The sequence below is a fragment of the Antedon mediterranea genome, chromosome 2 (assembly GCF_964355755.1).
Source record: "Antedon mediterranea chromosome 2, ecAntMedi1.1, whole genome shotgun sequence".
Lineage (NCBI taxonomy): Eukaryota > Metazoa > Echinodermata > Crinoidea > Comatulida > Antedonidae > Antedon > Antedon mediterranea.
The window spans coordinates 26,076,662-26,099,753 of record NC_092671.1 but is presented as its reverse complement, the minus strand read 5'-3'; the positions used below and the strand labels follow the sequence as shown (position 1 = coordinate 26,099,753).

The 23,092-nt window shown below is 34.1% G+C and overlaps 1 protein-coding gene across 1 annotated transcript; it reads right to left on the bottom strand.

Moving 5' to 3' along the window:
• Positions 1–1,474: 1,474 nt before the first annotated feature.
• LOC140040792 (angio-associated migratory cell protein-like) lies at positions 1,475–22,797 on the bottom strand. Its single transcript, XM_072086970.1, has 12 exons — positions 22,681–22,797; positions 19,463–19,583; positions 18,173–18,304; positions 16,829–16,948; positions 14,251–14,390; positions 13,403–13,547; positions 12,693–12,776; positions 9,375–9,490; positions 8,738–8,820; positions 7,711–7,801; positions 7,051–7,205; positions 1,475–2,077 (listed from the first exon to the last, which is right to left on the bottom strand). The coding sequence occupies exons 2-12, from the start codon at positions 19,572–19,574 to the stop codon at positions 2,002–2,004; spliced, it is 1,254 nt and encodes a 417-aa protein (XP_071943071.1). The 5' UTR covers positions 19,575–19,583; positions 22,681–22,797; the 3' UTR covers positions 1,475–2,001.
• Positions 22,798–23,092: the final 295 nt, after the last annotated feature.

Here is a 23,092-nt window from a genome sequence, read left to right as displayed (position 1 = left end):
CTTACTATTATTTTATATTATTCTCAATAGTTATGTTATTTATTAATTTCACTCATCCCTGGGTTTACTTAAGATACGCAGTACATTTTGGACACTATTATAAGTTGCATTTCTTTGTCCAAAATGTTGTTTGTGCTTTGTTAAGCTGTGTTCTAATTATGGAGGCCTATCTAAACTCCTTTATAGGAACTGAAGTAAAAAACCCATACAAAACATTTAAATATGAAAGTAGTAGTTTTGTATTTTACTTTTTTTCTTATTATTAGTGTAGAAGAAACTTACATTATGTAGACAGATTACAGTTGTGTGAATCAAATTCTCTTAAATGCATTGTTTGTTATTTTTCACACATTGAAGGCAAAAACAATTAAATGCTACAATTAAGACAAATAGTGTGCAAAATATTGGAAAATTGTTAATAGCAGGGAGTTCAACAACTCCCTGGATACTATAGTATGGTTGCCGTTTAAGATTGTATATAAAATAATAATTACAGTAGGCCTACTAATGTATTCAAAATAAAATTCAGAGTCTAATGTGTTTTTAGGACAACACCAACTGTTTGCGGAGGATGCTGTTTTAAGCAGTGTATACGTCAGTGTATTTGGTAATGACCCTGTATTGTAAATATCATGGATTGAACAAACAATACAAATCGGAAGTTTTGAAAAGAGTTGCTCATGCAGTATTAATCGTATACAGAACAAACAGCTATGAAAACGCCAAACCCCAGTGAACGAATGGGCGTCGGTATGTGAATGATGTCATTGCAGTTAAGTCAGATATTTATGGACAAAATAAATACCCGACAGAACAAGCGCCCGAATAAAGTTTAATACCGCCATGTCTATTATAGTCTTCAGAGTGTGGTTCACAGACTATCCTAACATTCCTCACAAAACAAATACAAAATACAGTATTTACTAAGATTGATTTCGTTAAGAGGGCGCTGTATAACATTTCTACACAACACGGGTTAGAAACAAAGTTTACGAAGCCTGTACACCGAGTACTATTTTCATCAGCGTTTGAACCCGCGTATTTTTATTATCAAGTTTACACGTGCGTATAAAGTCGTACTGTACTATTTTATCAGAGTTAGAACGCGCGCCTAGGCCTACAAGCGTATATTTTCAACGTAGCAATGTCCATTGGCGTAAGAACGTACAAAAGGTGTACAATTTTTATCAACATATGCACGTGCGCATACACAATTTATACAATATTAATCAGCGCTTGAAGGCCCGTACAATTTTCGTTGACATTGTAAAAATGGAAATTCCTCACAATCATACACATTGTACTGTATAACATACGCATTTGACAAAACTATCATCATCATTATGTAAATAGACTATTATAAAGCTTCTATAGTCATTAAAAAAAATCAAAATCAAGCCGTACTTTATCAAACATTTATTAAAATGTTTTTTTTTTATTGTGGAATAATAACAATTAAAACGAATTATTGATAAACAGATAAAATAGTTTTTATTCATTACTCCCATGATTATTGTTGTAAAGACCATTCACATTTTATAAAGTGAAAGCTACATCTCTGATGGTGACATAGGAAAGTTTGTACAAATAATCCAGTATTCAACAACATACTAAAAAGCATGCACTTTCCCCATGTTAAGAATAACTTCCTTATACCTTATTCACACATACAAAAATCTTCTGTGTTACATCCAAGTAAAATCTCAGAAAGAGTTGGTAATATATACAGGCCTGAGTGTGGCATGTAAAAAATAAAGATTACATTGATGTAACGCTGATGCGCATAATATGTTTATAATGAATTACCCAGGTTTGCATTAAAAACTAGCATGTGAAAGCGTTGTAAAAGCAGTTAGATTTAGGAAGTAATTTGATACATTTTTATGTGTGAATCGGGTATTATATGAAAAAGATTAAGTAACTACTAGAGAACTGTCATAGTTGTTAAAATGTGTATGAATTGATCAATATAACAGGTATATGATCAATATTCCTGACACTTCACCTATCAGGCTTATGGATTGAAAATACCCGAGCAGTTTTGTCTCCAGAAACTGAAAGAATTGTGTTTCCATCTCTGTAAATAAAAAAAAAACATGGTTAGAAATATCTATGTAAACAATAATAGCCAGTGACATACATATTTGCCTTAAAAGACATAGTTACAAAACACAACTAGACATGAAACTCGTCACTTTGACGAGTTAGTTATCCGCACGACAGATGCCACGTGCACATCATACGTTAAAAACTATAATGAGAGGTGGTCCTGTATTTTCGCCTTGTATTATAATTATACAGTACACTGTGTATAAAAGGAGACATTAATTCTACATGATACAGAGGGCGGCAAACAACAATTTGCTCACATCAGAGACTATGCTGGTGTACATTGTACTACTGTACTGTATATTATATGACATATTAACTGAATTATGAGACCTGCCTTTAATTCAAATATTTAACATGATGACGTCATAAAAAAAACAACACAACAATAGCAATTTCTGAAGAAAATTATCTTAGCAACAACATATTAACGTTAAGAAGAAATTTGAATACGTAAAATGTTGGTGCGCGCACATTTAAATGTGATGAACTATTACGCAAAATATGAAAATACGACTTTTTTTATTCAACTGGCAATATGATGACATCACAACATCCGATTGGCAAAATGTTTACATGAATTCGTATCTACAATCCTATAGCTTCCAGAAAACGTTTTAATCGTGATTATCACATTTTATTCTTACGAGCTATTACAGATTAAAATTTACTGTAAAGATGAAATTAATGACCCACGTAATTAAAATTTTTAGGCATGATGACGTTATAAAAATTTAAATATTTTTATCTCATGCTAAAGAAAGTTGATTGACCTAGACAATATATAAATATAGGAGAAAAAGGAATACAGATAAGCGTGATGCGCTCCATTGAATGTGATGAGCAATAACGAAACAGACAAAAATCCTATATTTTACATTCGTGTGGCCATACGATTACGTCACAATGTTTTTTTAGCCTTATCGATGCATGATCCGATATCTGCAACTCATCAACTTCTAGATTTTGTAATAAAAATAAACGGTTCACGGTTTACTTTAGAAACTATGACTGTTTAAAAAAAGACATTATTTTGATGATTTTTTAAGCTTTTTCATAAAAAACGTGCACAAATTGTCTAATTCAACGTGTTCGTATGGCGTTATTTAAACTGGAAAAGTTCTAAATTGTTTTCAAAATTACTAGGAAAGGCTTGAAAAATATAATTCAAGAGAAAAAAATATGTTTTTATCGCTACGTGCGCACCGCGTGCGTAAAAAATTGCGCGCCCGTGGGAATTTTTGACATGCTCAAAATGACATGAAACGCGTAAAAAGTTGATTAGAAATTAGTTTTGCGCATTTTGAAATTTTAAATGCGCGTGCGCGCGTAACTTCTTGTGAAACATGCCATTTTTAATCCGTAGAAAGTTTGCCCCTGATATGACTTAAATTTTGTCAAAGTGTCAATACTAAATGACTTTTGGTTTTTAATCTATGATCAATCATTGAAATTCATAAAATTGCGCGTAAGTCACGTTGCGCAACTATGACGTCATTCAAAAATAGGAGGTGCACAACTTCACGTAAATGCCCATATGTTGTCAAAGTTATGAAATGTTATGTTTACACATTTTAGAGAAACGCGACTCACAAAAAGGAAGGAAGGAAAGAAGAACTAGACATGAAACTCGTCACTTTGACGAGTTAGTTATCCGCATGACAAACGTCATACGTTGGAATTTTGCACACGGAAAAAGAGTATGACATTATGACCTGAACTGAAGAATATCATATGCTGAATTCTGTCAATTTTGTGTCATATAGTATATACAGTGCAAACGGTATAATCTGTATACATGTTACATACAGTGTAGAATAGGTGAAATTACGGGTCCCCCCGTTTATACTTATTTTTAACACGGCTTCGGTATCAAAATGAAACACTAAGATAGCAATTTCGGAAGGAAATTATCTCAGCAACATCATATTAACGTGTGGAAGAAATTTGAATACGTAAAATATAGATGCGCGCCCTTTTAAATGTGATGAACTATTACGCAAAATATGAAAATACGACTTTTTTTTTTCAACTGGCCATATGATGACGTTACAACATCCGATTGGCAAAATGTTTACATGAATTCGTATCTACAATCCAATAGCTTCCAGAAAACGTTTTAATCATGATTATCACGTTTTATTCTGACAAGCTATAACAGATTGAAATTTACTGTAAAGATGAAAATAAGTGACCCACGTTATTTTCATTTTTAGACATGATGACGTCATAAAAATTAAAATATTTTAACCCATGCGAAAGATAGTTGATAGACCTAGATAATATAAAAATCGGGGTGAAAATGGAAAACAGATAATTGGAGATGCGCTCTATTAAATGTGATGAGCTATGATAAAAGATACAAAAATTCTATTTTTTATATTCGCATGGCCATACGATGACGTCACAATGTCCGGTAAGCCATATTGATGCATGATACAGGATCTACAACTCATCATCTTCCAAAATACGTAATAAAAATAACTTTTACCGTTTAGTTTAGAAACTACGACTGTTTAAAAAAAGGTATAATTTTGACAAATTTTGACAAATTTTTGAACTTTTTCATCAAAAACGCACATAAATTATCCAATTCGACGTGCCCGTATGACGTAATTTGAAGTCGAAATTGTTTAAAAGTTGGTAAAATTACTAGAAAAGGCAGAAAAAACATAAATCACGCAAAAAAATCTGTTTTTAACGATACGTGTGCTCCGCGCGCGTAAAAAGTAGCGCGCGCCTGGGAATTTTTGACATTCTCAAAATGACATGAAACGCGTAGAAAGTTGATTAGAAATTAATTTTGCGCATTTTGAAATTTTAAATGCGCGTACGCGCGTAACTTTTTGTAAAACACGCATTTTTTTTTCAACAAAAAGTTAGCGCATGATATAAATTAAACTTTTGCAAAGTTTCAATTTAAAATGTTATTTGGTTTTTGACCTATGTTAAATATTTGAAATTCATTAAATCGCGCGTAAGTCATGTTGCGCAACTCTGACATAATTCAAAAATAGGAGGTGCACAACTTCACGTGAATGCCCTCATGCTGACAAAGTTATAACATGTTATGTTTACAAGTTTTTGAGATACGCGAGACACAAAAATGGGGGAGAAGGAAAGAAAAAAAAAAGTAACAGGACAGTTACAAGGAGTTATCCGCTCAATGCGGATAACTAATAATACAGAAAAAAAATGTTGATCTCGTACAATAACAAGGAGTTATCCGCTTGGTATACCAAGCGGATAACTAATTAACAAACACAGTTGTGCATATGAGACAGGACCTACAGTTTATAGTCCTTATCCAAAAGACTTGTTCCACCTGTAGAACAAGGAGCAAGTTCATCTCGAGCCGATGCCAATTTTGTTGGCTCTTTACTGTGGAAAACACCAAACAAACAAACAAAGCACGAAAAAAACTGGTCTTTCAATGTGGTATTGACAATAAAGGGTGCTTAAAGACCCCTTCCCTGCAATTTTGGACGTTTTTTGGAAAATCACTTTAAAAACATTAAACCATGTCATTCCTTGTCTTAAATGTACGTTTTATGATAAATTATGATAAAAAGTGAGAAACAATGCACTACCTAAGTAGCTCGCGGCGATCGACCTCTCGTGGACGGTCTTAGGCATAGCCTAGCTAGGCTTAGTTTTGTAGGCCTAGCTGGTAAACATCGATAACGTACGAACATCGTACGCTAGCTATATACCTAGCCTGACGTTGTATAGTTGCTGCATTAATTGTCTTTCTATTTTTGCCAGACTCCGTTGATACAAATTGGGGAAAACCCGGTATTTTCGCTGAAAAGTTAGGAGTCTTCCATTTGTTTTGGCTTCACGATCGATCGAAAAGTGGGCGAATTACAGGTGAAAAACAAAAATATCAACCCGCGCGCAATGCATTTTGGGATTTATAGCGGGCCTCTATAATTATTAGAATCGATTTATTTTTCACATTTTTAACCGTTTAAAGACGAAAAAAGTTATCGCAATAGGACCATATAGTATTATTTTTACATTAAATATAGTTTGTGATCTTAAAATAGATCTAAAAAACGTAGGGAATGGGGCTTTAAGACAATTGTAATATAGGTCTACAAAACATGCATGACACAGAATGAGGCTAACCAAACAAAGATATGCCAATTACTAAAGCAAAGTGTAGTGCTTGTGAAAATTACAAATTGAAATCTACATCTACATGAAACATATAACCACTGATGAAAACTCTAGGACACACTCAGAACAGCCTCTTCAGATCAAATTACCATAGCCAACCACAAAAGTCAGAAAAAAAGGGTATTACTTAGAACTCTAATCCAGATAGAGAGGTGCTTGTTGCCATAAAAGTTTGGCTAGTTATTGATTAAGCCAACATCTCAGCAAAGCTACATTATTGACAGCTTATCCCTGGGCAAAGCCTCAAATAGTTTCCAGAAACTTGATTGAACAATGCACGTTTTGGAAGGAAGGGGTCTCACCTTCCCAAAAATTCCAACAAGAAACTAGCATCCAAAAGGAGTTTTTGAAAACATCTCAACCTACAAAAAGAAGTGCATCTCCAAGCAATCATAACCAGCCTGGTAAGACAGACACAGGCACGACAAAGTTACCAATGTTGAGGTTCTGGTAATCCATAACTTACATGGAGACTTTGTCCAATAAATCGATTCATGAATCCTTAAGACCATGCTGTGGCAAGACAGAAGTCTAACACAAGGACATCGAAAACTGGCTGGGCCTTATGGCTAATCTTGATTGATGTAGTTGGTGGGAGTGTTGCAAAGAGAGGCTGCCGAAGAGATAAATAAAAAACCTGCAGGGCTTCATCACCGTTTGCTTCATCTGCGACAGAGACTGCCACAACCTATGACAACATGAAACAAGCTATCGAGTTTAAAGAAAGTTATTAAGAATAAAGCTAATTAAGCAACTTACCTGCTGATATTCATGTCCAGGATTTCTCCCTTGTGACCTGACCATGACCCTTCAACCTTTCCTGACCTTGCATCCCAAAGCCTTATATTTCCATCTAGACTGCATGTGTAAACAAATGGGTTTGTTTTATCCCATTTTAGCTTAACAATTCCAGCCTAAAGAAAAAAACAAAGCAATGAAAGTAATGGCAGAGCATGGTTAATAATATGTAAGCAAATCTTGCCGTTGCCATAGTATAGTAAAACAAAAGATGCAATGGGTTCTTTAAAGTGCACATCAGAGAGATGTATATCATCTTCATCGTCATAAATTCCACATTCAAAATATTGATTGTTACAGAATAAAGAGGCCTACCAGAAGGCTTACTTGAAGTATTGGCTGTGAGTGACAGTAGAGGCTTTTCGATTTGCACGCCCACTATGCCGACAGATACTATATGACAACGTTTTTATGATTTGCGCATCCGCAAGTAGACTAACAAGTCAATGTTGACTTGAACCTGTGACCAATTTTGTTTAGGGCTGTGGTTTGCAACGCTTTAACCACTCACCCACTGGACTTAAAAAATCATCTATATTAACAATACACGTGGAAAAAGCATTGTAGAACATTTTGATATAATATTGATGTCAAATGTAAAAGATTATAAAGAAAACATACATCGTGTTGACATTTGTGACGAACAATCTGAGTAGGCATGTCCCAAATGCTAAGTGTACCATTCAAAGAGCCAATGGCTGCAAGTGGTTGACTGAAAATTAAATAAATTGTTGCATATAATTATACAGAATCGACATGAATACTAATTTTAATTGACAAGTCTTGAAAACATTATTGAAACAATAGAGAGATTTAACTATTTCGATCGGAAAAACGGTAAGCCGAGACTTTCTGTTTCCATTCTGTGTATGTGGTTATAAAATGTAGGTTTTTTATTCTCGATGCAAGAATCACAAAAACTATAGGTGGTAGAGGAGTGTGTTGCTACACTCTCAGACAGCGCAGTTGCATTTGCCTACAACACTCACTGAATGAAAGAGTATGACATCGTGAAATTGAGACTAAATCGGGGGTGGAATAATATAAAGTATAGATTATACTAAAGACCAGTCACACCACACCACCCACGATATGTTTACCAATATATATTGTAAATATATAATTCTTATAGTCATAGTATAACACGATACAACGATTGATATGTTCTGTTTGTAGGCCTGACCTGGGCGTCAAGCCAGAAAATTAGCCATCGCCAACCAAGGTGTTCGCCTTGACCAGGTATTATTCTCAATACGTAAAAGGTACTCACCACTCGTCCAAATGCTGTGACTGATCTCCTGCCAGATATCTCTTTTATAGTGTTTATAAAAAGAGATTTGTCATATAATAAAAAATTCTTTTCGATTATCATTTTTTAAATTTTTCTTCCAGGCCATTACAACATTTAATCAAAGCCTCTAGAAATAAAGTTTTGTTGCCCCTACTCTCTTTTGGTTGTCTTTAACTTTCTATCGTGCAACAAAAATTGTACAAATGTATATGAGGATACAAGAAGTGCATTATAACCACTATACTGGTATTTTGGTTATCATATCGTGATCATTAGAGTCTGGTGAGACCGGGCCTTTAGTCTAAAGTAGGAATAGGAATGTGAATCCCTATTATGCAAGAAAAATGAAATTCTTACCTGTGACAGAATCCTACTGATTCAATTGAATTTGTTTCACCTATATCTTCATTGACATCACCAGCAAAGAAAACTGCCACTTCCTGACAAGATAAATAATAATAATACACCTGAAGTAAATAAATTGAAGTAATTGTTACCACTGCGTTGAAACATCGGTTCTCGTCAAATTAAGCAACGTTGGGCTAGTTGCATTCTGGACGGGAGACTGTCTGGGAATCACATAGGGTGCTGTATATACCAGAGAGTGTTGGTGTAATGATAACATCATACTGATTGCATCATCAGTCAAGATGCTTTACTCTTATTGCCTCGTCCTTCATATAGGACGTAAAGTCGATGGTCCAGTGTACATATAGTGTACTTGGTACACTATTCGAAAAGAGTAGGAGATCGTCTCCCGGTGTGTTGATCTGGTAGGCACTGCATATCTGTAATCTAAAGCTTTGTCTACACTATAAAAAAAAGGGTTGATGACATCATATCAATAGCATATTTGGGCACATGACACATTTTTTTGTCGAACTAGTTTGATAGTGCAGACAGAACTTTAGAGAAATAGCATGGTAAATATTGGATAAAAAAAGAAGTGCTGAGGTTGGGGAGGGAATCTTTTTCTTAGGTCTGGGATCTTTACCTTGCCAGTGTTACAATTATATATCTTGCTAGATCCATCAACAGATCCTGACAATATCAGGTTATTGTTGTCATGGCAATCTAATGATGTCACACTGTCTTGATGACCAGAGTTCCCTGTAAATAAATCAGAATTGTTAAATGTTTTATCAGATGCAAGCGAAGAGGAAATGGAAGATAATGTTTTACTACTTTAATTAAATAATTTCAAGCTTAAATTAGTAATCCACTACTATATTAGTAATCCACTACTATATTAGTAATCCACTACTATATTAGTAACCCACTACTATATTAGTAAACCACTACTATATTAGTAATCCACTACTATATTAGTAACCCACTACTATATTAGTAACCCACTACTATATTAGTAACCAATACTATATTAGTAATCCACTACTATATTAGTAACCCACTACTATATTAGTAACCCACTACTATATTAGTAACCCACTACTATATTAGTAACCCACTACTATATTAGTAACCAATACTATATTAGTAACCCACTACTATATTAGTAACCCACTACTATATTAGTAACCAATACTATATTAGTAACCCACTACTATATTAGTAACCCAATACTATATTAGTAACCCACTACTATATTAGTAACCCACTACTATATTAGTAACCCACTACTATATTAGTAACCCAATACTATATAAGTAACCCACTACTATATTAGTAACCCACTACTATATTAGTAACCCACTACTATATTAGTAACCCACTACTATATTAGTAATCCACTACTATATTAGTAATCCACTACTATATTAGTAATCCACTACTATATTAGTAACCAATACTATATTAGTAACCCACTACTATATTAGTAACCAATACTATATTAGTAACCCACTACTATATTAGTAATCCACTACTATATTAGTAATCCACTACTATATTAGTAACCAATACTATATTAGTAACCCACTACTATATTAGTAACCAATACTATATTAGTAACCCACTACTATATTAGTAACCCACTACTATATTAGTAACCAATACTATATTAGTAACCCACTACTATATTAGTAACCCACTACTATATTAGTAACCCACTACTATATTAGTAATCCACTACTATATTAGTAACCCACTACTATATTAGTAACCAACTACTATATTAGTAACCCACTACTATATTAGTAACCCACTACTATATTAGTAACCCACTACTATATTAGTAACCCACTACTATATTAGTAATCCACTACTATATTAGTAACCCACTACTATATTAGTAACCAATACTATATTAGTAATCCACTACTATATTAGTAATCCACTACTATATTAGTAATCCACTACTATATTAGTAATCCACTACTATATTAGTAATCCACTACTATATTAGTAACCCACTACTATATTAGTAACCAACTACTATATTAGTAATCCACTACTATATTAGTAACCCACTACTATATTAGTAACCAATACTATATTAGTAATCCACTGCTATATTAGTAACCCACTACTATATTAGTAACCAATACTATATTAGTAATCCACTACTATATTAGTAACCAATACTATATTAGTAACCCACTACTATATTAGTAATCCACTACTATATTAGTAACCAATACTATATTAGTAATCCACTACTATATTAGTAACCAATACTATATTAGTAACCCACTACTCTATTAGTAATCCACTACTATATTAGTAATCCACTACTATATTAGTAACCCACTACTATATTAGTAACCCACTACTATATTAGTAACCAATACTATATTAGTAATCCACTACTATATTAGTAATCCACTACTATATTAGTAATCCACTACTATATTAGTAACCCACTACTATATTAGTAACCCACTACAGTCAACTCTCCCAATACCGGACTCTCCGAAAACCAGAAACTCTCCCAATACCAGACATTTTTTGAGGACCAAAAGGTCCCAAATTTATATTTACCATTAAAAACACATTCCGAATACCAGACTTTCCGGAAAACCAGACTTATTTGGCCGGCCCAAAGGTGTCCGGTATTGGGAGAGTTGACTGTACTATATTAGTAACCCACTACTATATTAGTAACCCACTACTATATTAGTAACCCACTACTATATTAGTAACCCACTACTATATTAGTAATCCACTACTATATTAGTAATCCACTACTATATTAGTAACCCACTACTATATTAGTAACCAATACTATATTAGTAACCCACTACTATATTAGTAACCAATACTATATTAGTAACCAATACTATATTAGTAACCCACTACTATATTAGTAACCCACTACTATATTAGTAACCAATACTATATTAGTAACCCACTACTATATTAGTAACCCACTACTATATTAGTAATCCACTACTATATTAGTAACCCACTACTATATTAGTAACCCACTACTATATTAGTAACCCACTACTATATTAGTAACCCACTACTATATTAGTAACCCACTACTATATTAGTAACCCACTACTATATTAGTAACCCAATACTATATTAGTAACCCAATACTATATTAGTAACCCACTACTATATTAGTAACCCACTACTATATTAGTAACCCACTACTATATTAGTAACCCACTACTATATTAGTAACCCACTACTATATTAGTAACCCACTACTATATTAGTAACCCACTACTATATTAGTAACCCACTACTATATTAGTAACCCACTACTATATTAGTAACCCACTACTATATTAGTAACCCACTACTATATTAGTAACTCACTACTATATTAGTAACCCACTACTATATTAGTAACCCACTACTATATTAGTAACCCACTACTATATTAGTAACCCACTACTATATTAGTAACCCACTACTATATTAGTAACCCACTACTATATTAGTAACCCACTACTATATTAGTAACCCACTACTATATTAGTAACCCACTACTATATTAGTAATCCACTACTATATTAGTAATCCACTACTATATTAGTAACCAATACTATATTAGTAACCCACTACTATATTAGTAACCCACTACTATATTAGTAACCCACTACTATATTAGTAACCCACTACTATATTAGTAACCCACTACTATATTAGTAACCCACTACTATATTAGTAACCCACTACTATATTAGTAACCCACTACTATATTAGTAACCCACTACTATATTAGTAACCCACTACTATATTAGTAACCCACTACTATATTAGTAACCCACTACTATATTAGTAACCCACTACTATATTAGTAACCCACTACTATATTAGTAATCCACTACTATATTAGTAACCAATACTAAAAGTTAATATGTGACAATATTTTATTATTATTGTTATTTAGACATACCTTTAAATGTTGTAGTCGCTTTGGCTGTCTTCAGATCCCACACCTTTATTACACCATCTTCATAACCTGTACAACACTGTTTACCTAAAAGCAAGACATTTCATGAATAGAATTTTAAATGTTCAATGCAAAAATTGTGATACCTAAATATTAATATTCTTGGAGTGACAGGTCAGTTATTTTATACCCTTCCTGGTAGTGGTTCAGCCCAATGAACAGCAACATGTCTGTTGCTGACGAAGAGAGTAGCGGTCTCTTTCGAATTGGATATTGAACAATGTATGACAATTGAATGCTGCTATAATAGTAATAATACTACTAGGTATCAGCCTTGTGTGTCACCTGATAGAAACATGGCAAACCGGAAAGTCTTAGGCTGAACTGGATTAGAAAAAGTAAAATTTACGAAATTACTTGACCTCATCTTAAATCCAAGGGATTGTCACTACAATGAACGCTGTAAAATATTTAGTGCCAACAGCATTTATGTCAAAATATGTCATTTAGTGGGAGAGATTATTTGGTCTTATTCAAGCAGCAGTTCCTGTGAGCTCTCAAGAGGTTGTGTATATCACTCAGCCAAATCACCATAGGCACGATAGCATTACAATACACACAGGTTCGAGACTATCCTCAGTCATAGTTCTGGTGATAGATCAAGCCTAAATTAAGATATAAAAATAGATTAATAAGTAAACTAAGCTTCATACCATCTGAAAATAGTTCTGCCGTAGTAGTCTGACATCCATGTCCTTGCATTGTTTTGCACTCTCCACTAGGTATCTTCCACATCCAGACATCACCATCTGCAGTACCTGCTAAGAGGACATGTGCAGATGGATGCCACTTTATCCACTGTAAAAAAGAGAAACAGTTATTATTCTATCAAGAGTAAATATATTTGGGGAAATTGAAATGTATGTATTGTTTATTATTTGATACAATCAATACTATAATATTTGTAGTTGTTTTTTTGTTCTGGTAAAACCAGACTTAAAGCTTAATTGAGCTTATTTGTTTTTTTCCAGGCTTTGTACCTTTTAATTGAATAATCTGAATATTAATCTGTATTAATTTGTTTGATGAATTTTGAAATAAAAATGAATGAATGAAAGAAAGATACTGTAGTCTCAGTAGAGACAAACTTGCAAGAAAAGAAGTAAAGAAATTAAATGAAACAAAAAATTTGAAAAAAAAAAAAAAAATAACTCTTTTAAATGATACAGTTTTTAACAAAAGTAAACCGTTTCAATTCAGTACCACTAGAATAGAGGCAGAATCTTTTTTAGGTTACTTTGCCAATCAATCACCTTCATAATCTGTGCCTATTAGTGACCGGCATACAGGAGGATCGAGAAGAGGCAACATGATCAATGGCTTTTTCTGGTAATTACATATGCAGGACTTTTTGGATTATACAGGATTATTACAGTGCATTGAGGCACAATAATGGTTTCTTTGGAAACAATCCTAATGGCAGCTGAGTCGAATAGTAGGAAAAAATATATATTACGATAAATGGTACTGCACATGGAATGACATAAATTGGTTTTCTCACCTCAAGGTCAGAACATTCAAATGACCAAATCTCTTCCCAGGATTCTGTGCTCCAGACCTTCACTAACCCAGACATGTCTCCAGAAGCAACAAACTTAGAATCACTGCTAAAACCAACACAGGTGACAGAGTCGGAATGCCCTGAATTCAAAACAGTCATCAATCATTATTATTGTTTAATAATTACTTGAAAAAGTGTTGACAATGTGCTGGCAGTTGAATGGAACCATTAAATATCATTTTTATTACTATTACTAAATTAAATCAATCAATTGGCAGAGCTGTATTTTATCTTGTTATAAACATCTCTATATAATAATAATAATAATAATAATAATAATAATAATAATAATAATAATAAACAGTATTTATATAGCGCCTAATGGATCACTGACCCCTCTAGGTGCTTTACATAGGACCTTAACTAATGGTAATAAACTATCCCCCGCCGGACACCATTCCGGTATTTCTTAGTCGAGGTTTCGGGGATGGAGACAATCAATAATGTGAAAAAAAAAATAAAAAAAATATGTAACAAAGCTTAACTATGCTTAACTAAGGTAAAACTATCCCCCGCCGGACACCATCCCGGTATTTCTGAGTCAAGGTTTCGGGGCCAGAGTTAAGAATAGAGAGTAAATGAAGCATGCACAACTTAAGCTAGGGTTAAACTATCCCCCGCCGGACACCATCCCGGTATTTCTGAGTCAAGGTTTCGGGGAAGGAATAAATGAATGAATGAATAATTTAATTAATACCGGATGAGAACAGATGGGCTTTCAGTCGTGATTTAAAAATACTGACTGAAGGAGCAAGTCTCACAAAGAGTGGAAGTTTGTTCCATAATGAAGGTGCTATTGCTGCAAAAGACCTTCTACCATAAGCAGTGGATGATTTTGGTAATGTTAGAAGAAATTGATCACCAGACCTTAAAGAGCGCGACGGGATGTATTCAGAAATGAGCTCGCGAATATAATCAGGGGCAAGCCCATGTAACGCTTTGTAAGTGATCAGCGAGATTTTAAACGTTATTCTCTTACACACTGGCAGCCAGTGAAGCTCTTTCAACACCGGTGTCATACTGTGCCGCTTTTTAATCTAGTCTAGTATAATGAGACAATTTTTTAACAATTCTTTAACCGAGACAATTCAAATTATTGCTGATAAAGCATTTACTAACAACTGGTTCAACGATAATTATGGACTAAACTTAGATAAGGACGATTTAATTGTACTCCTCAATATATCAACGAAAGATCAGCTATTCCAATTTAAAAGTAACTTGTATGAACAGGTTGATGGAGTTGCAATGTGATCACCTCTAGGGCCCCTTATGGCAAATGTATTTATGTGCCACATCGAGGAACGCCTTGAATCTACGAACCACATGCCCAAATACTACAAACGGTATGTTGATGACACACTAGTATTCATGCCAAATCTAGAAGCAGCCAATTAATTTTTAGCTTTACTTAACACAACCCATCCTGCAATAGCGTTCACAATGGAAACTGCCGTGAACAATTCAATACTTTTCCTAGGAATGCTGATAACCAAAGATTTGGAAAAATTGCACACACGGGTTTATAGAAAGCCAACAGACACAGGCTTATTGCTACACTACAATAGTCACGTTGACAACAAGTATAAAAGGTCACTTATTATAACTATGTTAAATCGGGCTTACAAACTATCGTCGACCCACCAGCTTTTTTATGATGAATGTGAAATTCTAAGGAAGATTTTTAAGTGTCTGAAATATCCAGATGAACTAATAACAACCATACAGAACTTTAAACCAGCATAGAGCAATAACAACACTGCAGTAGGTGAAACAGATTTATCCGAAATACCAGTGCGAATCATCCTGCCATTCAAAGACCAGAAATCTGCGAACTCCGTCAAGCGACAACTATGCCAACTAAGTCACAAGATAAACAAAAACATTGTCCCTGTATTCATAAGTAAAAAAGTTAAAGATAACATTAGGAAAGTCGAAAAGAAACCAACTATTCAACAATGTGTTGTGTATAATTTAAATGTGACTTGTGCGATGCAAGTTATGTTGGATATACATGCCGACACCTCTACCAACGCATTGTTGAACATAGTAGATGCTTAATAGGACAGCATTTAAAGGATCATAACGTGATTGTTAATCCAAGTAAAATTAATTCATGTTTTAGTATACTTAGGAAACGCAAAAACAAATTTGACTGTCTTATCTATGAAATGTTGTATATCAGACAATTAAAACCTAGTCTGAATAAACAAAGTGACTCTGTAAAAGCTAAGCTTTTCATTTGACAGGATGTTAGACAATAGGTCTTTTGTTATTTAAACTTTGACCCTTGGCTTGTGCTATTTAATTAGTTGTTGTTTTATATTTTATTCATTGGACTTGATAATGACCCCATGATGGAGTCGAAACGTCGTTCTTTTTTAAGCGTTATTTTTATATTATGTATATAATGAATGTCCACTTAAAACATTCATATACCTGTGGATGAGTACCAGTCTATTATCATCCATTCACTCAAATCAAGTCCCTATGTTCTTTTGTATTTGTGAATTCATACCTGTGCAGATAAGTGCAGTAGTGCCATCTGCTATATTCCACACATAGGCCTTATCATCTTCACCTCCAGTGACGGCAAGACTGGATGTCTTTGGGTCAAGATCACAGCTAAAAACTGAAGCTATATAATAGAATAATACAAACGTTTTAATTAGTAATTATATAGATTTTTTGCAAATCAAATCTATACCACTTATTACATTATGATCATGGACACTCGTGTGTATGGAAACGCCATTAATTAGTAGGTTATTGAATATCAAAGAAATCTACAGTACATGATGAAGATTGGAGAAAAAAACTGTATTAAAAGTGTGCGGCTTGGAACGATTGATGCATTCATTCAGGTTTTGTATTCTCATTGTCGCTGCCAATGTATATTAATATTGGTTCTCTCAATTTTGGTTCTCAACAGCATGGCGACGGCATACAAATCAGTAGTTCAGAGAGAATGGTGTTATCGTTTGATAGTTGATTTAAAAAGATAGATAAATACATCTATTCTAACAAAATTGGATACCTCACTAAAGACATGCTTAGGGTAATCCTTGGCATACAGGCAGTTACTCAATAGGGTGGCTTGGTCTAGCTGGCTTTAATGTTTACATTTAATACTTGTTAGGGTTAGACCACCTTTTTGTAATGTACTTTCTACGTAGAATGATGAAATTTAATGTTAAGTCCAATATTTTACACATGTTTTACGTTTCTGTTGTACAATCTGCTCTTTCACTTTGTATCATTATATGGTTAAACGAACTGAACTTAAATATTTGGAAAAACTTAAATTTGATTATTAAGCAAGCAGGTAAGATTATATGCACCGATGTTATATTGTTAGAACACTTTATGTAATGAAATGATGTCTAAAAAACTTAATTGTATTATGTCTGATGTTACTCATCCTGTCTTTGATACCCTTGTTACCTGCAGATCGTGGTAGATTACTCCACCCCAAAGTCAAAACAAATAGATTTAGAAACACATGTATTCCATCAGCTATCAGGTTGTTCAATATAGATTTTAAACGCTAGTCCGCTAATTACTCATGTTTCTGTTACATTTCCCTGTTTATTTTTTATTTAGTCTTGTTATTTATGTGATATTTACTAACTTGAGTGTACTTAAATAAGGACCCATAAAGTATCTCATGGCTGTATATTTTTGCCATTGTGAAAATAAAGTTTTATCATATCGTATCATGGATTTCAATACTAGTCTGAGCTAATCTAGTCTGCAATATTTTGCTGGTCAAACTAGCTTCGGAGAACACTGATAAAGGCCTTTAATAAAATGACTATAAATGTTGTAAATGTAGACGTTTCTATTAGTAATAATAACCAACCTGTGTGGGCTTTAAAACAAAAGTCTGCGTCATCTTGAACATCTACCATCTCATCTTCTTCATCCTCTTCTTCGTCATCTTCTACTTCTTCATCTTCACCGTCATATCCTTCCATCTCCATCTCACTTCCATCTGAAAATTATTTTAAACAAGTAATATATTACTACAGCTAGTAATTTATCCCATGAAATGCCCAATTGTTGTGTCCAGATTTGGACGCTTATTGTGAATGGTTCTGGAGAACAGAAAATGATTGGTTAAAATGCACGAGGAATGCTATACCCAACAGGGTATATCCAGCATGTTCTTTTTTTTCCTGTCCTTGTTCAAGTAAGTAGTTCCTGTGATGTTATGATGTCATCTCACCATAATCATTCATTATGAATAAAGAAAATTAGAATGAACCAATGAACTATATCATACAGATTTATTATTCGATAAAAAAAGATTTAGCTTGCAGATCTTCATTAGATTGAGGGTGGAAGTATGCTTAAACATCTGTCTAACTACTGACATACTAAAATAATTCTAGTAAAAATAGTATTTTTTATATTTATTTATTTTTAATTACGATATGGTTGTACTTAATTGGTAGTTGGTGGTTTCTAAAATGGTGAGGGAAGGAGTATAAAGGTTCATGTTATTATTAGTGTACTGTAGTACATTACTTAAATACCATTTGTCAAATTTTACATTAGTACAAAAATTCATGTTCAAGAAATATTTCTTACAAAAAACACAGCGACTTTTTGACATAATTTCCTGACATAATTGTAAAGCCGTCGACAAATGTACAGTACTCACTAAGCAAACAGAGGAGGAAGGATTTTTTTTACCATTATTCAAATCAATGATAAATTGATGGTATTATAACTGGCATACATTGCCTACCAAAACGAAAAAATTGTTTATTAAATAGGTCTTATACAGTCTACTGTGCTTTGAGCCAGCCACTGTGGCAAGGTCTCTGTGATGCAACTGGCTTCGTCCTTGGACTCCCTAGACAACTCTAGCCAATGGATACTAGGGTCGCGCACGCTGTTTTTCAGCCTTAGTAAACTATAAGCATCAGCGTGATACAGTTTCCTAATGCTTCTGTCTTCTTGAATATAACTGCCTAAAAGTGCGGCACGAAAATACATCATAGGAGTGCATGGTAACCCCCTCTTCCTACCCAACTAAATGTTAAAATGATAAAGGGGTTTTAAGTAAAATTTAGAATTTTAATATTTAACACAATAATTCAATAGTAGCTGTAAATGTACATTATGTAAATAAATGATACTGTACCTTGTTCTTCAGATTCATCAAGGTCAATGACCTCTTCAATGTCACCTTCATTTACTTCGACAACATCAATTCCTTCTTCATTCTGATCCAAGGAATCTTGGTCACTATCCATTTTAATATTCTAAATAAAAAAATGGAACAGTTAAATTAAAGATGTATTTTCCCAAAAAAACATAAAAAATGAAGAACATTAAATTATCATCCCTTCTGTAAAAAAAAAAAACTACTGTTTTCTCATATAAAATGACAAAATAAATGGTCAAATTAAACCAAAATCCCATTGGCTGGCAGCCAATTTGATTATTTTTTGCTTCAAGTTCAAAGTTTTTTTCAGGTAAATACAGAATTTTTTTTTTTTATTCCATTAAAATTTACAAAATATTTTCAGGGAGACAATTAATCTTTAATATTAATATTTAGTAATTTAAAAAGGCAAAATGGCGCACTTTTACAGTATCATGAATGTGTGAAGAATTAAGATTTGCGATTTAAGAGTTATGCAGGCAAAATGCAGGCAGAAATATTATGAAAAAGGTAAGCTGAAGTAGTTTAAGTTGCCTTCTGTCAAGTTGAGAACATAGCAGCAGACGTTTGGCTGTGACTTATCTTCATGTTTATAACAGGGCAGTTAACATCTATGTATGAATGGCAGACGTTTGACTGTGACTTATCTTCATATTTATAACAGGGCAGTTAACATCTATGTATGAATGGCAGACGTTTGGCTGTGACTTATCTTCATGTTTATAACAGGGCAGTTAACATCTATGTATGAATGGCAGACGTTTGACTGTGACTTATCTTCATATTTATAACAGGGCAGTTAACATCTACAGTATGTATGAATGGCAGACGTTTGGCTGTGACTTATCTTCATGTTTATAACAGGGCAGTTAACATCTATGTATGAATGGCAGACGTTTGGCTGTGACTTATCTTCATGTTTATAACAGGGCAGTTAACATCTATGTATGAATGGCAGACGTTTAACTGTGACCATAGAGATATTATAGTGAACGCTGTGACTTATCTTCATGTTTATAACAGGACAGTTAACATCTATGTATGAATGGCAGACGTTTGGCTGTGACTTATCTTCATGTTTATAACAGGACAGTTAATATCTATGTATGAATGGCAGACGTTTGGCTGTGACTTATCTTCATGTTTATAACAGGGCAGTTAACATCTATGTATGAATGGCAGACGTTTGGCTGTGACTTATCTTCATGTTTATAACAGGGCAGTTAACATCTATGTATGTATGGCTTACTTTTAGGGGAATGATCTTCTTCTGTGAAAACATGCATGCATAGTAAGTGTGTAGGGTGTTGTATAAACACAGCTAGTCTGGGCTGCAGACGGAGTTTTTTCTTAATATTAGTAAAAATATAAATATTTGTGCACATATGGCGTTTCATACGTGTATTACTTGAGTTTGGATACTCCGTCTGGGGAAACACGCAAAAGTCACGTGGTTTGACACCAATAATTCTTGGTGCATAGATTATCCGGTTGACTAGTTTCAGCTGCATGCGATTGGCTACTCACTCGTACACCGTTTTAATATTCATATATTTCAGAATTTCAAAGACTCAACAACTAAGATGGTACGCATGCGCTATGTTACGTTTAGACAATGTGTACTTGGGTACATCATGGAGGAAATTTTCCTCCATGGGTACATTGATGAAAGTTTCTGAAGGCTAGAAAGGATTTTATATGGATCATTTAATATTACGCGGAGATAATTTGATTTAATTCCCACCCAGACCCTGTCCTGTTCTGTGTAGTGGTATAGCCCTGTCTGTTGTGTGTGAATCCTGTTGTGTGCCGGTGGCCTACCTTATTGGCGTTTTATTTGGCAGGTCATACGTGCAAGCTGAGTAGGACCTACGAAGGAGGCCTATCATTATATCCATTATAAAATTGCATCATAATCACCACTATATGTCGTAAATGATGACGTGCGTGTGTGTATTCGTCGTACGTCCGTGTACGTATTATTCCGTGCCTCTTCACTGTCTTGTTTAATTTAAAATTAAATAAACACCCGATATGAGGATATTTATTAGGCATGATAATTAGAATAATGTTCTATAACCAAAAGGGTTGAAAAGAATTTCTTCAGTAAAATGATCATTGTGCTGTTGAATAAAAGGCGACTCGCCATCTGAAACATTCTCTGAAACCAATCGGAGCTGCGCCTTCTGGTATCTGTTTCCTCACAGCTGCTACGTCTTTCTGCTGACCGTCGGGGATTCCCCTTTTTAAAAAACACGCACACGATACTGTACGATGGTTTTCCATGGTCAAAATGTTGCGTTTTAAATTTTACTAAAATACCTGCATGTAAAACAATCATATCGGCGATGAAATCCTTTTTTTTTTTTTTTTTCTTCATTTTGAAAAGTCATTATAACTACTGTAAATCTATACGAAGGCCTACTACACATTTATACATTTATTATAATTATTATCCTAAGAAATGAGCTGGTATCCACGCGTAGGTTGAAGAAAGATTCGTAATTGTGGCTCTGGTAACTAATTTTAAAATCATATTAAATTAACATTTTCGAAACTATAAATCAGGGATAATCTTTTTAGAACTTTCAAACAAGGGACTATTTTTTTAATGATTTTTAAAAAGTACATCACTCCATTGAAACCTGTAAAATAAAAATTAAAACACAAATTATGTATATAAGGATAAACATTATAATGTAGGCCTATACGACATTTAGAGCGCGACCAAAGTAACAACGCAATCGATATGATTAAAACAGCGTACTACGGGATCCCGTACTACTAGCGGCGGCGCTTCATAATCATACCGAAATAAAACCGTGGGCGACTTTGCGATGGGGCGACTTTGCGATTGGGCGACTTTGCGTTGGGGCGACTTTGCGATGGGGCGACTTTGTTTTGGGGCGACTTTGCGATGGGGCGACTTTGTATTGGGCGACTTTGTATTGGGCGACTTTGTATGGGGCGACTTTGCGATGGGGCGACTTGACTGGATCCCGCTAGGATCTAGGCTAGGCCTATTTAGGCCTACTACTACCTAGCTAGTAGAGGCCTAGCGAGTAGGCCTCCTAGCCTAGCCCTACTACCTAGTAGGGCCCTATGCCTAGCTAGAGTCTACGCCACTTACTTGGCTTTAGACCTTGTCTAGATTGGAAAATAGTCTACCAAATGTCAATGTACACTAGGCCTACCTTTATGCGGCTTATATAAAAATATTTGTATTTATTAAAATTGTGCTCACACACGCAACTTCGTGGGAGCAGACATTTTGTGAAATATTTACTTCCACAACCACTATTCCTATGAGTACGAGGTATCAGAAGTGCGCAATACAATACTCAGCTAGCAGTTACGCAGTTATTGTAGTAATGAGAAATTTAAAAGTGCTAACTGTTATTTTAATTTTTACATTATCAACACAAGAGAGATAATATTGTATGCTAAAATGATGATTTTAGTTGTTAGGCCATTTCATAAAATTAGGCCTCTTGGTACGGTGTATAAGGTATTACTGTATCAAGCTATTTGTCCCGAATCGGTTACTTGAATGTACTGTTAAATAGCAAAACCCTTATATATCCGGAACGAATCTTTTTGTACATG

Bases quoted from the DNA above. Each gene is read 5' to 3' on its own strand.
- LOC140040792 (XM_072086970.1), bottom strand. From the start codon at position 19,574: ATGGATAGTGACCAAGATTCCTTGGATCAGAATGAAGAAGGAATTGAT. The intron at 18,305-19,462 runs GTACAGTATCAT...AATAATTTTCAG, and splicing joins TGATGAATCTGAAGAACAAG to ATGGAAGTGAGATGGAGATG. The intron at 8,821-9,374 runs GTAAAGATCCCA...TTATCTTGTCAG, and splicing joins ATAATTGTAACACTGGCAAG to GAAGTGGCAGTTTTCTTTGC.